Source organism: Amorphotheca resinae, assembly GCF_003019875.1.
Source record: "Amorphotheca resinae ATCC 22711 unplaced genomic scaffold M430scaffold_5, whole genome shotgun sequence".
NCBI classification, from domain to species: Eukaryota; Fungi; Ascomycota; class Leotiomycetes; order Helotiales; family Amorphothecaceae; genus Amorphotheca; species Amorphotheca resinae.
Genome location: NW_020194475.1, coordinates 474,926 through 487,637, shown reverse-complemented (window position 1 = coordinate 487,637; position 12,712 = coordinate 474,926). Strand labels below are relative to the sequence as shown.

The 12,712-nt window shown below is 48.9% G+C and overlaps 8 protein-coding genes across 8 annotated transcripts; 5 read left to right on the top strand and 3 right to left on the bottom strand.

Annotated features, from left to right (window-relative positions):
• Positions 1-123: 123 nt before the first annotated feature.
• Positions 124-899, top strand: M430DRAFT_18287 (hypothetical protein; the record flags this gene model as incomplete). The annotated part of the gene is made up of 2 exons (XM_024863834.1): positions 124-175; positions 226-899. 2 exons carry the CDS (start codon positions 124-126, stop codon positions 897-899), a joined length of 726 nt encoding a protein of 241 aa, XP_024721379.1.
• A 225-nt stretch (positions 900-1,124) lies between these two features.
• Positions 1,125-2,822, bottom strand: M430DRAFT_18286 (hypothetical protein; the record flags this gene model as incomplete). Its single annotated transcript, XM_024863833.1, has 4 exons — positions 1,125-1,457; positions 1,506-2,521; positions 2,578-2,628; positions 2,681-2,822. 4 exons carry the CDS (start codon positions 2,820-2,822, stop codon positions 1,125-1,127), a joined length of 1,542 nt encoding a protein of 513 aa, XP_024721378.1.
• Positions 2,823-3,650: 828 nt separating this feature from the next.
• M430DRAFT_100104 (hypothetical protein) lies at positions 3,651-6,675 on the bottom strand (the record flags this gene model as incomplete). Its single annotated transcript, XM_024860610.1, has 4 exons — positions 3,651-3,799; positions 3,847-5,851; positions 5,898-6,318; positions 6,371-6,675. The coding sequence occupies 4 exons, from the start codon at positions 6,673-6,675 to the stop codon at positions 3,651-3,653; spliced, it is 2,880 nt and encodes a 959-aa protein (XP_024721377.1).
• A 359-nt stretch (positions 6,676-7,034) lies between these two features.
• On the top strand, positions 7,035-8,178 carry M430DRAFT_229466 (hypothetical protein). Its single transcript, XM_024864800.1, has 7 exons — positions 7,035-7,116; positions 7,167-7,204; positions 7,257-7,352; positions 7,411-7,474; positions 7,528-7,615; positions 7,677-8,120; positions 8,174-8,178. Exons 1-6 carry the CDS (start codon positions 7,079-7,081, stop codon positions 7,815-7,817), a joined length of 465 nt encoding a protein of 154 aa, XP_024721376.1. The 5' UTR covers positions 7,035-7,078; the 3' UTR covers positions 7,818-8,120; positions 8,174-8,178.
• Positions 8,179-8,327: 149 nt separating this feature from the next.
• M430DRAFT_138254 (hypothetical protein) lies at positions 8,328-9,605 on the top strand (the record flags this gene model as incomplete). The annotated part of the gene is made up of 4 exons (XM_024862558.1): positions 8,328-8,864; positions 8,922-9,069; positions 9,130-9,487; positions 9,539-9,605. Exons 1-4 carry the CDS (start codon positions 8,487-8,489, stop codon positions 9,603-9,605), a joined length of 951 nt encoding a protein of 316 aa, XP_024721375.1. The 5' UTR covers positions 8,328-8,486.
• A 320-nt stretch (positions 9,606-9,925) lies between these two features.
• M430DRAFT_138251 (hypothetical protein) lies at positions 9,926-10,794 on the top strand (the record flags this gene model as incomplete). The annotated part of the gene is made up of 3 exons (XM_024862557.1): positions 9,926-10,434; positions 10,527-10,672; positions 10,724-10,794. Exons 1-3 carry the CDS (start codon positions 10,073-10,075, stop codon positions 10,792-10,794), a joined length of 579 nt encoding a protein of 192 aa, XP_024721374.1. The 5' UTR covers positions 9,926-10,072.
• A 316-nt stretch (positions 10,795-11,110) lies between these two features.
• M430DRAFT_229434 (hypothetical protein) lies at positions 11,111-11,414 on the top strand. The gene has a single exon (XM_024864798.1). The coding sequence runs from the start codon at positions 11,121-11,123 to the stop codon at positions 11,337-11,339; it is 219 nt and encodes a 72-aa protein (XP_024721373.1). The 5' UTR covers positions 11,111-11,120; the 3' UTR covers positions 11,340-11,414.
• Positions 11,415-11,663: 249 nt separating this feature from the next.
• M430DRAFT_41456 (hypothetical protein) lies at positions 11,664-12,651 on the bottom strand. Its single transcript, XM_024867482.1, has 2 exons — positions 12,539-12,651; positions 11,664-12,422 (listed from the first exon to the last, which is right to left on the bottom strand). The coding sequence occupies exons 1-2, from the start codon at positions 12,570-12,572 to the stop codon at positions 11,746-11,748; spliced, it is 711 nt and encodes a 236-aa protein (XP_024721372.1). The 5' UTR covers positions 12,573-12,651; the 3' UTR covers positions 11,664-11,745.
• Positions 12,652-12,712: the final 61 nt, after the last annotated feature.

Below are 12,712 nucleotides of genomic sequence, written 5' to 3'. Positions count from 1 at the left end.
GATTTCAGCCTCGGGGACAGGACCCACTAAATATTTTCTTTCACGCCCCTCCGCCAGGAAAGTGAATAGGAATTACCACAACAGAACAACCCCACCCCCACCCCCACCACCATAGAAATAGTTATGGCTTCAGATATTCAACAAACACCCTTTGTCAAGGAACTTGCTGCTAATGGTATGTTCTGTCCTCCTTGGTCTCTCCCCATAATACTAAACTTCCCGCAGACCGACCAACTCGCGACAAGGCCCTCCAATCCCTACGCACTTTTCTCTCTGGAAGACGCGAGCTGCCGGCCCTCGAGCTACTCAAGCTATGGAAGGGTCTCTTCTACTGCATGTGGATGTCCGACCGACCGAGGACCCAACAGGCGCTGGCCAACGAGCTCGCTGACCTCGTCTCCATCGTCCCCCAGCCCACCGTGATACCATTCCTCAGAGCCTACTGGCAGACGATGCAGAGGGAATGGACAAACATCGATGTTCTGCGCATGGAGAAGTTCCTCCTGCTTACGAGACGGTATCTGGGCGCTACGTTTCAGGTCTTGAAGAGAGGGGACTGGGAGGAGGCGCTGGTGCGGGAGCATATGGACTTGTTGATGGAGATCCCGTGCAATGTGGATAACATACGAATTCCGAACGGCATGCGCTTTCATGTTATTGATATCTATGTTGATGAGTTGGAGAGGGTGGGTCTGTTGGAGGATGAGGATAGGAAGGATGGCTTGCTGGATACATTGCTGGAGCCATTGAGGAGATTGGCGAAAGAGAGTCCCACGAAGCCGGTGAGGACTAAGGCTAAGGAGCAATTACAAGATGAACGACTACCGGGAAATAAGAAGACCGAGGAAGAGGAACAATCAAAGGGAGACGATGATCAGTGGGGTGGATTTGACGACTGATTTAGGGCCTATCTGTATTTCTGGGGGCGTTGAATACCATGGAAAATCACGGCATTGTAGGCAAGGCGTTGAGGTCAATGTAATGTTCCTATTCTGCTGGTAGTACAAAAAGTAGTTACAAAATATCCCAAAGCTCGCATAGACTGTCCACCTCTGGGTATCATTTTTGGCAGGTCAAGAAGAGAACCCCTTTTGGTGAAAACGCCATTGAAAATCACATGCTAATCAAAGAGGCCCAGGAGCTGCATACATGTGCCCAGTCCTCGACAGTACTGTACCCAAACCCTTATGCACCTCCGCTTGGAAAGGTTGAAAAGGAACACGCTCTCCATCTATACTGATATAGCCGTCTTTCTGATTTTTGGGTATGATGCGATAGCCAAGTATCTTGCGATATGAAACTAATGGGTTATCGAAGAACTTGCCGTTCTCGACGGCAAGCATCATCTGTATTGCTGCTAGACGGCTGATATCGCCATTGATGCAGACAAGGTCCATGTAACCATCGTTTGGAAGAGCGCATTGGAAGAAATTAGTATCCGCAGCCATGTATGCCATCTAGGAAAGTCAGACTACAGCATTGATAAGGCGGAGGACCGTTCTTACATTTCCACAATAAAAATTCCCCATCTTGTCATATGGGATCAGTTCCCATCCTTCAGGAAGCTTGTCATTAACCGTCCCATATCTTAGGGCCGGTAACCCATCCTCGTTCCCACTGCTCGCCGAGGCATCGTCGTCGAGGAGGGTCTTGTATCCTCTTCGTTCACTTGCTGGCTCGTCGTTGTCTTGCTCTTTTCCATAATGCTCTTTGATTGACGGTTTGTCTTCTATGGCAACTTTTACCGCGAGATCACAGGGGTAGACGGTTCTCCCCAAGAGCCGTACTAGAAATCCATACGTGAATCGCGCGGAACCCATCCATCGCAAGTTCTCAGTAGCCAAATCGGACTCCGCCACAATGCCGACGGACTGAGATAAGAAACTTAGCGTCCGGGTCTCCCCCTGAGTGATCGATATCAGATCTAAGGGAGTTGGTATGCCTTTGATGATGGCTAGGGTAGCCAGACTTGCGCTGTTCGTTCCATTCACATTACAGCTCATAGCATTACCACTCCCACAGGGGATATGGGAAACTGCCATTTTCGACAACGCCTTCTTGGCATCCGCTCTCTTTCCAAGACCATTGAATACCTCGTGAGGAAGACCATCGCCGGAACAGGCCACGACAGTATCGAAGGCATCAATATCCATCTTCTCGGCTATCTCCACTGCCTCACCACGATATCTTGTCTTGACCATATCAATACTACATCGTGCTGCCTTTAAGAGAGGTTCCACATCTCGGCGATACCATTTCTCAGCACTTCCTTTCCCACTGTAGGGATTGACCAGAATCTTTGCGCGTTTCCTCCTTTGCGCTTCCCCATATGAACGATCTAACAACTTGCCAAGCCATTTGTTCACTCGGTCCAGGTCAGGTTTTTCGACGGGGTACTTGAGAGTCGCAGGCCGGACTGTAGTTTTCGAGAGCGAAGCAGCATAGTCAATTGAAAGCACGTCACCTTGGAGCTCAGCCCAAAGGATATTATAAAATGGAACTGAGCGTGTGTTTGCGGTGCCTGGAGTATGTTCTGTCAGTTGGAGGGAACATGATCCGAAAATACCGGAAAGGTACCTGATGGCCACAGCCCACAACAGCCTATGCCTCCATTTTCAAATGCCTCGTCTAACCCAACCATTAGCTATAGGCCTGGCCTGATATTGTACTTGCAACTCACCCAGCACGACCAACGAGTCCGTTCCCAGGGACAATGACGCATCTCTCCCAACGGCCAAAGTAGAATCCATCGTAACGGAATTGTCGCGGCCGAGCTCGTCCGAGGAAGTCGCGGGATCACGAAAGGGATTGTCCGTCGCCATAGCTGTGGTCATTGCTCTACGTGCCTTGATATCGATATCCTAAGCATGATTGTTGCAAAGGAAAGGAGAGCAAAAGGTGGACGGTAGCTGGCAGCGTTGAGCTTCCAAGGTCGACTGGAAGCGGCTAGTCCACTTTCCGTTGCTGGGACTCTAACAGCGTCAGATGCCGTTCTCTCGGTAAACTAACCGATGTGCGTTTAGGCCGGCCGTCGGCCTCATCCCCGCCCCGGCCCGCTAAGCCTATTATGGGTTCTGCCACCCAGCGGCATTGACGTCGTGGGACTATTGTAGATATCTATAGATATCTATAGATCTCTCTATACTTTATATATACCCGCCTAACCTATATTCCTCTATACAGAGTATCTGTGACCTCATCCTGACCAAATGGTTGAAATTGACCCAACCTAGTTAGGTATAGTTAACCCTCGTCTCCAGATGGGCAGGCGAGCGGCACCGGCCCTATATGGACTTCGAACCATAAGGTACTCCGTAAATAGAGAGTTAAAGGTTCCAGGTTACCAGGCTCTTCTGACTGGACCGAGGCAGGCACACATGGATACGGTATCGGTCATCGAAGGTAGGTATATATTGCAATGCCCCTGGATCTACCTACATAACTCCCTTTTTGCTTTTCTGCGCCTTTCATTATGATTCGCAGGAAAGCGTGGCTTACCTTGCACACAACTTTCGCAAATCCGCCGCCCGCAAGTACAACTAACTCTCCTTAGCCACTCAAATTCTTCTACTTGTTCCTGGTATTCATTAGAAGTGTGATTGTCCGCAATCCGCAACATAACCCACTGATCGTCATCGGTCATTTCCCCCTCAGGCGACTTCTCCAACCTTGTTCAAACCCTTGAGCGACCCAAGACTAAGCGCCAAGCCTTGCGATCTACTTCGAATACGCACAAAGCCTGTCACCGGCCCATCTTCTCCCTCCTTCTCGATGCTCAAGTTCGCAAGTGCATCCTCGCCTGCAAATTGTTAGTTGAAATTCCAGAAAGAAGTATTGGGAACGTACTAAAGACGCTTCTAGCATATAAGTTGGCACTCAAGAACTGGCAATCACCCTTCAATGAAGCTTCTGGTGTCAGACAGCTCATGTTCGTGCAAGCCATAAGCTGTGTCAGGAAATCTCGTAACGACTTGGCTTTCGAGTTAATGTTGACCTTGTTCTCCCACTCGAATTCAGTCCACATCGTGCGGAACTGCGTCTCGGTGCAAACCGCCGGTTGGATGTAGTCCATGATATCGACATGCACATCGTTCAAGATGACCACATTGTTCTCTGTAGAGCTGGCACCGTCATAGACAACATTGCCGAAGATGACGCCGGTATCTGTGGAGGAGACCTTGATCGTAGATTGGACATTCTGGAAATCATGGGGGCCAAGATTTTGCGTGGTGGGTCTTTCGACAACCTTAAGATCACCCAGTGTTGCGAATTCCACTGAGAGATTCTGAAGCGTTTCGGTGGTTTGGTTCACAAGGAGAACATCGAGAATAATATCGAATTGGTGTACTCTGACATAAGCTTCTGCGTAAACTGGATCTGAGAAACCAGTGAGTTGCACGACTCGGCTCAGTTTCGACGATAGATCTTCGACTGTTGAATCACCACCCGTGGCCTTTTCGAGGTCAAGCTCTATCTCATCGGTGCCGTCACCAGAGTTCTTCTTCGCTAGTTGCCGGATCGAGACTACATCGTCAACTTGGACCGCAGTCTTTGCTTTTTCAACTGCTTCTTTTGCTGCTCGCTTTTTCTCTTCCACTTGCACCATAGCGCGGAATGCCTTTCGGGTGTCGTCCAAGAAGACCGTCTCGAGGTCTTTGTTCTGGGCAAATTCCGCGAGGGATCTCACGCACGTCATTATCCTATCGACGGAATCTTCGTCAATAGGAGCTTTGACAAATTGTGATTGACCGACACGGATAATAGAGATCATGATCAACATGGCTTCCGCGCGCAAGGCGTTGGTGCGAGCCTTGTCTGGCGAGATTTCTGAATGGCGCATGACAAGTTTTGTGAGAGTAGATGATAAGACAGTGGCGAGATAATAGTCACCATCTAGGATAAGTTGTCGAAGGGGTGGTTTTTGGGCAGCCTTGACTGCTTCTAATTTTGCAGCTACAGCTGATTGACTCGTGAGGGCGCTCTCAGTGGCGTAAGTTCCGTCAGCAAGCACTCTGCGTGAACCGGTGGGGGCGGCCTTTGAGTGTCCGTTGACTTGCTCGGGCTCTTTTTGAGGTTCGGCCCCATCAGTAGCTTCATCGAGAAGACGTTGTTCTGAAGCCAGAATAGGAATTTCACCCAGACTAGCTCGAATGCGCTTCCACGCATCTCTGATATCGTTGGCCTCAAGAGAATATTCTCCCACAATCCACAAGGCTCCTCGGTACACCTTCCCGGCCCGAACTTCGCTCAAGGTTGAAACAAGACGTTCGACGATGGTTGGACGGAGCTTTGGGAACTTCTCTACCACCTCTTTTACGAATGAGATCACATCGACAGCGGATGTGTTGTTGAAATCAGCAATGAAGTCCATCAGAAGACCAACAACGCTGGCAGCCACCTCTGAGAATTTGATTGCGCACTGATGTATCGAATGGATCAGCAGTTGTCGGTATTCGTTGTTCTTCTCGTATTCTTGGTCAACCGTTTTCGTCAACTCTTTCTTCAAGAGTAGCACGACCTCCTCAACATTCTTGCTAGAGACCATCTCCAACGCGATTCCTAGGGCTTTCCTCCGGACATCAATATCTGGGCTTGATAGAACTCGGAGGATTTCCATGGTCAAGTCGTCTAAGACGCCTTCATTCTTCTGTCTCAAATGATCGACTCGGTCAAGCACGATGAGTTTTACGTTGTTATCAGCTTCCTTGATGCTGAGTTCTATGAACTTCGAAGCAGCAGCTTTGACTGCAACCGGATTGCTGGTTAAGGCAGTCAGGGATGAGGCTGCCTCGTACACCACCGTACTCGCACCAGCCTCCAAGAGGTCAAAGATCAGCCGTAAATAACGGGCCTAAATAATCAGTCAGATTCTCGGCAATTTGAAACCATTTCCATACCTTATTCTGTGAATTCTGAATAGCATCTTTTCGGATGAACTCTAACTCGACCAGTTGTAAGAGCTCATCTGCATTTGGAATCCCATCGAAGACATTGCTAAGATATGCCAAGGCTCTGTCATGACTGATGCTCACCAACGCTGCGAACGCATTCCGCTTGCAAGTATGATCATTCTCTGCATCTAGAAATGTCGCTATCAATTCAGGGGCGTCGGGAATCAAACTCTCGGAGTGCTGGTAGATAGACGCGATAGCGAAAACGGCATTCTTGCGGACGTACACATGGCGATGCTCCAAGCATGCCCGAGCAGCGGATAGGAGGGGTTCGATGAGCTCGGGTTCACGAAGCTTGCACAAGAATCGTAAGGTGTTGCCGCGAATGTACTCATTAGGATGTTGCAGATCATGTTGGATACCGTTACTGTGAAGAGATCAGATCAATGCTCATAAAGTTCTTCTGGTACAAATCATACCAGACAAGAATCATCTCATCCTTCAGCTTCCCAGTGGCATCCAATTTCGGGCATATTTCGTAGTAGAAATACAACAGCTTCTTGAGAGCCTTGTGCTTCGATGGCATAACAAAACGAATGATGGTCATAAGTAATTGAGGCATTGGATCGCCATTCAGCATAATCGTGAGAATGCGCTTCATTGTTTCCACCTTGCTCTCATCTGTCCCTTTCTCCAGCTGCATCCGCAACTCGGACATGGTAGGTACATCCGCCGCATTGTCCTGATGCACCAAACTGTAGGAACTCTCTAAGAAAGAAGCCATATTGGCTGAATGGTGGAAGAACCAACGCCAAGGTAGGCTGGTTCGGTTTCTCGTGGGTAATCGAGGGGATGTTGAAATGTACTCTGTGCGTTGCTCGAAGGTCGGCGTAGTTCGTGCTAATAGGGAAGGCAAAGAACCAAATACGAGAGAATGATTGATGCTTCCTTCACACAGTGAGAGAAACGCGTGGCAGCGTTGCGCATCAGCAGTACATGCTCAACTTTCAGACTTGCGGTGCAGCTTTCTAGATGTCCCAGCGTGTCCCCTTTAACTAGCGTCATGCCTGGAATTTGTGGCATAAACAGGGCCCCACTACAGTAGATCTAGTCGGTGGTTAAGATCGCGACTGGATCTCCAAAGCTTCAGCCTTTCTCTATCAGACTGTCAGTCCAACAACAAAGCTATGGCGGCTTCTAATGAACCTTTCTACATTCGCTACTAGTATGTTAATATTTTCTTTATGGTTTCAATATGCTAACGTCCTTTGCCAGCTCAGGGCATCAAGGTCGACACGGGCACGAATTCCTTGGTGAGCGCCTCTAAACATTTACTGGGCGCATTCCTCTAACGATAACCAACAGAGTTCGACTTTCGTGTCCTAGGTGATGGGAGGAGTGCATCTGCGCGATATGCAAACAACTCCAATTACCGAAACGACTCCCTGATCCGCAAGGAGAGTACGTCGCGCTCTATACCACCTGGCATTGATTTTGACTGACTCGGCACTCTTTACAGTGTGTGTTAGCTCTCTCTTGATTGACGAGATCAAGCGCATCATTAAGACCAGCGAAATCATGAAGTACGTATATACATAGTATACGACCTCAAACCAGCCGGCTTATACTCGAATAGGGAGGATGATAGCAAATGGCCCCAGAAGAATAAGGACGGGCGTCAGGAATTGGAAATCCGCCTAGGCAACGAACATATTTCATTTGAGGTATGATATAGCACCTATGGTATCTCCTAGCTTTATGTACTGACGATTTTGTCTTTCCCAGACCGCCAAAATTGGCTCTTTAGTCGATGTCACCGAGTCTCAAGATCCCGAAGGTCTAAGGGTTTTCTACTATCTCGTGCAGGATCTGAAAGCATTGGTGTTTTCTCTAATAGCACTCCACTTTAAGATCAAGCCTATCTGAGGGGGGTTGTGGGATATGTGGAATCAAAAGGTGTTAGGCGTTTTATACTTGCACTGAGGAAGGGATACCATAGTGTCAGGAAAGAAACCGATGGCGAAATGACAGGGACACCTAGGGCTGCGCTCGTTCTTCAAGTGAAATTGCAGTTTTTATTCTCTGTATTTCAAAAGACCGATGGTCCTGATCACCGGCTCTTTTCATGGACTGATTTGTTTCGGTCTATAGTGGGATTCTCACAAAGGAGGACCGCTATGTGCACTGGGATAGTTGGGAAGAATAGCAGATGCATAAGGTACCTACAGGGTAGGCATTTATTAATCTGAAATTGAACAAAGATGCAACTTACCATCTGACAGCATTCTGACACGCGACAAGAGGAAAGTTCTATGGCGGGGGAATGTCGGAATCAGCCAACCATGCGCTCTATGTAATTATTTACCTATGTGGCTCTCTCGCCTCCTGTAGTCGACCGTCGACGCCTCAGTCGAAACCTCCCACCCACTGCTCTCATAGGTATCAAATTGTTCCGTATTCGCCCATCACTTGTAAGGTCTGTACAGCATAGTGGCGTCATGTCCATCTAATACTAAGCACTTCTCTGTTTCACTTCTATTCCTGTATCATTAGAATCGCCTGTCCTTCGAGCCTGGCCGGTGCCGGCGCAACCAAATGCCCACTCCCTCGAGCGACGAGAACATCGCTGCAAACATATCGCCGTACAACTTATGCCCACCCGACGATGACAGATCTAGTTGGAGAGGTGCCGAGATGAACGATGTTCGCGATGGATTAGTCGTTGCGCCCCCTGAAGTACATCAGGAGCCAACACCGCCTCCGTCTGATTCACGAGCAGCCAGTTCCACGGGGGCACATATACCAGAACAGCAGAATATCAAGCGTATGGATATTGATGATGAAACTATGGCTCCAGATATGCTATCCCCCACGAGTGCAGATGGCGAGAAGCATGAAGAGAACGAGTTGCCTGCATTGTCCAGCGCAGGCCTTAGCTCGCCATCTATGGGCTACGACTTCTCCAACGTCCGAGTACGTCCTTGGTTGACTTGACTGTATTTGAATTTTAAATATTAATCCGTGGCTTAGTTGAGACCTTCTTCCCCTGCCCTCTTACGCGCTGGCAGCAGATTCCATGGCACCCAACAATCCGAACGTCAGGTTTACGATGTTCAGGTCGAAATCAAGCATGTTGATATGAGGGAATCATTTCTCTGCGGATATCTACGCATTCAAGGTAATGCGCTCTGCTATCCATTGCTGCGGCTGCGGGCTAACGTTTGGTTGCATGAAATAGGCTTGACGGAAGACCACCCAACGCTCACCACCTATTTCGAGGGGGAAATCATCGGCTCAAAATACTCTTTTCTTACTCAACATCAAGATTGGGGTTCAACGGACAAGGTAGACCTACAACACTGGGCCAAGTTTTCCGCTTTCCGCCCCTATCAGAAGCTGGCCAGAAAAGGTCAACTTTACATTCCCGGTCTCGCGCAACGAGAAAATATATTCATGCGGTGGAAGGAGCACTTCTTAGTTCCAGATCACCGAGTACGCACGATCAGTGGTGCGAGTTTTGAGGGGTTCTATTACATCTGCTTCAACCAGATTCAAGGGACCATTAGCGGTATTTATTTTCATTCGAAAAGCGAAAAGTAAGTTGGATCGCATTATGGCTATTTACTCTTATCTGACATATAGCACAGGTTTCAACAGCTGGAACTGAAACATGTTGAGGATCGTGGATGCTTTGCAGCAATAGAATTTCGATGAATAATGATAGAAGAGATGATGATTGGAAAGGGAACGAACAGGGCTATGTACAGGACGGGTTTGTGCTTTAAAAGAACAGGAGTCTGTATGGGAGGAAGAAAGCATCATCATGAATGCGAAGCTTAGGGGCCCCTCAGAGGGGTTCTTGGCTCTGACCCCCTGAGGGAGTTTTCCTTTGTGGGGAGGGTTGGGGGGAAGGGGGGTTCGGGGGCGTTTTCAGCGTCCAAGCTGTCTAGTTGAAGGCCATGGTGTGGGTATCTGCTGTGAACAAACAGCTCTATTGCTCCAAAGATTTCTATAAGCCAAATTGGTGAAGTTTAGGTGTCTGTAGTATTGATTGTAATTCATTGGTTTATCCTAATCCCTGAGGCAAACGAGGCACGAGGCACACGACCCTCCCTCTGCCGCGTCGCCGCCGTACCAAAATCCAATGTCTCTCACACAACGCCCATAACCGCAAACTCGCCATGGATTTCGCACCCTATCAAGACCAATCCCCCGAAACCAATCGAGCCCTCTCGCCGCCCATCGAAGGCAGACGATCCTTCTCTCCCGGCTTTGCGCGCGGCCGCTCACCACCTCAATCCCCTCAACGCCATGCCTTCAATCCCTGGGAAACGACGGCCGATACCTCAGCGCGAGCGTTTGGCAATGGTAGCAGCGGGTTCGTCGGCGCGGCGGATCTGGAGAGCGGCCGCGGGGGACTGAATGAATTCGAGACCAGCCTGCCGATCCGGTTGGACTACGAGGCGTGTCTGGCATACCTGCTGTTACCGCCGGCGGGCGGGGTTCTGTTGTTGGTTATGGAGCATAAGAGCGATTACGTGAGGTGAGTTTTGTTTGGGAGCTCTCAGAGGGAAGTGGAGGTTGAGAAGGGGGGGAGTTGATGGGTTGGTGTGCTGATTGATATTCCGGCGGCAGGTTTCATGCTTGGCAGTCTGCGTTGCTGTTCTCGAGTATCTTCGTCCTGCATCTGATCTTCTCGTGGTCAGCGTTTCTGTCATGGACGTTCTTCGTCGGAGATATATTGTTGATCGCGTATCTGACTTTCCGGGCATACCGGGATGGTGAGTTCTGCTCAAGAGATGGTGGTAGGCTTGTGCTAATGGTGTATCTAGCGGATACGCTGGATCGATTTGAAGTCCCTTTCTTTGGTCGACTTGCCAGTAATATTCTTGATGATGAGTAAACCTGGCTGTGAGTGTATTATTGTGCTTCTAGATACCCTTTATCTGTACCTTGCTTCAGTTATAACTGTTGCAGTTGTAACCATACAACCTAATTGATAATACTATCCTTGTTATCTACTATGTTTCTGATGACAACTTCCGTTATCAGTCTTCAAGCAGGTGTTCAGGTATTCGAATGAGTCTCAAGACTCTTTCGTATAGCGATGAAAACTGTCGGGGAGCATGTGTACGTATACTGGGATCTTTGACTTACTGAGAGTAGGTCAAAGATGGAAAAATGAAACTCCTTTTTGTCTACATATAGCTCAGCATTTGGTTACTACTAATGCCTATAGGCTCTGTTTCCCCATCAAGGATGGAATCAAGGCCGAGCGATCTCTCCTCTCATAAGCTTTATCTCTCTCTCATCATCCATATCTTTTCTCCGATATCTCCACCTCTTCTTGATTCGCTCCTCTATAGAGTTTCCTACAAGATTAAGAGTCTCGTCTTTCTGCTGCTTTGTCTGAGCACACTATTCTCTTGTCTGCTTCAGGCACGATGATCAGCAATGCAACTGCAAATGCGTCTATTTCATGCACGCTAAGCTGACCTCGCCTGTAATATTGGCTATTCTGACAGACATCTCAGAAGGTATATTCTCTTATCACGATGCTAGTTTCTGCATCTATGTAAGTGTTGAAGATCTTCACGTACAGTGATTCGATGCTGGGTCTGTGCTTCTGTGCCAATTGACTTGCCATTTAGTTCCTTCAGTTGGCTCGTTTCAATGGGAGCTCCCCAGGCATGGGATGAGGAATAAATGATAGAACGCTTTTATGCCCATTTTTGAGAACAATGTACAAAAAAACTTGAGGAAGCCCCTCCTCAGCCATGAATGTATAAACCCGACTTAGCCAAGTCCCCAGTCCCATCCAATAGCCAAATGATGCACCAATTCCCATCACCCGTTACAAACCAGGTTCCGGAGCAGATCCTTGACTTCTTGTCTTTCTCTGAGAGGTACCAGTTCTGGGGACCTTTTTCTCTTTCTTTGTGGCTGAAGCATTCTTCTCCCCACCAGCAGATGCCTTAGGTCTTCCTGGTCCTCTCTTCGTCCCATTCGTGGCAGCAGTACCATTGCTCGGCTTTTGCTTCTTGGTTTCCGGCTCCTCAGTATCAGCGGCCTTCTCAGGCTCGGCGCTCTCATCAGCCTTCCTCTTCTCACCCACTTGAGCCTCCTCTTCCTTAGTAGCCCCATTCGTCTCCTTACTCTCGGTCTCCTTACTCTCGGGTTGTGGCTCATCCTTCTTCTCAGCCTGAGGCTCGTCCTTTCCTTCATCCTCCTTCTCAACCGCCTTCTCTACTGGAGGCTCATCCTTCTTCTCATCTTTCTTCTCACCCTCTTTCTCATCCTCTTTCTCGCCTTCCTTCTTTTCCCCCGAATCCCCCGAGTCTGCGTTCTGCTCTCCTTTCTGGGTTACATCTGGTTCACTGGTAGGCTCCCCGGTGTTGGCATCGCCCCGTTCAGCGTCGGTCCCTGTCGCGGTTGTCTCGTTGTCGCCTTGAGAAGCGACGGGTACGTCGCCGGGCTTGGTTTCTGATGCGACACCAGATGGATTCGAACCATTGTTAAGGCTCCCGGAAACTAAGGTCGGATGCGGTGTCAGATCATAAGAAGTTGAAGGGGACTGTCTACGTTTCAAGGCAAGGGGTCCAATCGAATCTTCCAGCATACAGTACGAAGGAAGGAGTTATCCTTACCTTCGTCTCCCTCCTGAGCCTTGTCTGCGGACATGGTGGATGGTGGGTGTAAAGAGGTGCAGGGAAAGGTATGAAAGCAAAATGTTTGGAAAGGATATGGAACTTAGATCCGCGACCCAGAATTGCTAATGCGCCAGTATGCGTCGCGAATGTTGATGGAATGCGACAGAGCAA

Bases quoted from the DNA above. Each gene is read 5' to 3' on its own strand.
- M430DRAFT_229466 (XM_024864800.1), top strand. From the start codon at position 7,079: ATGGCGGCTTCTAATGAACCTTTCTACATTCGCTACTA. The intron at 7,475-7,527 runs GTACGTATATAC...ATACTCGAATAG, and splicing joins AAGACCAGCGAAATCATGAA to GGAGGATGATAGCAAATGGC. The intron at 7,616-7,676 runs GTATGATATAGC...TGTCTTTCCCAG, and splicing joins ACGAACATATTTCATTTGAG to ACCGCCAAAATTGGCTCTTT.
- M430DRAFT_229434 (XM_024864798.1), top strand. From the start codon at position 11,121: ATGCCTATAGGCTCTGTTTCCCCATCAAGGATGGAATCAAGGCCGAGC.
- M430DRAFT_41456 (XM_024867482.1), bottom strand. From the start codon at position 12,572: ATGTCCGCAGACAAGGCTCAGGAGGGAGACGAAG. The intron at 12,423-12,538 runs GTAAGGATAACT...ATCCGACCTTAG, and splicing joins GGCTCAGGAGGGAGACGAAG to TTTCCGGGAGCCTTAACAAT.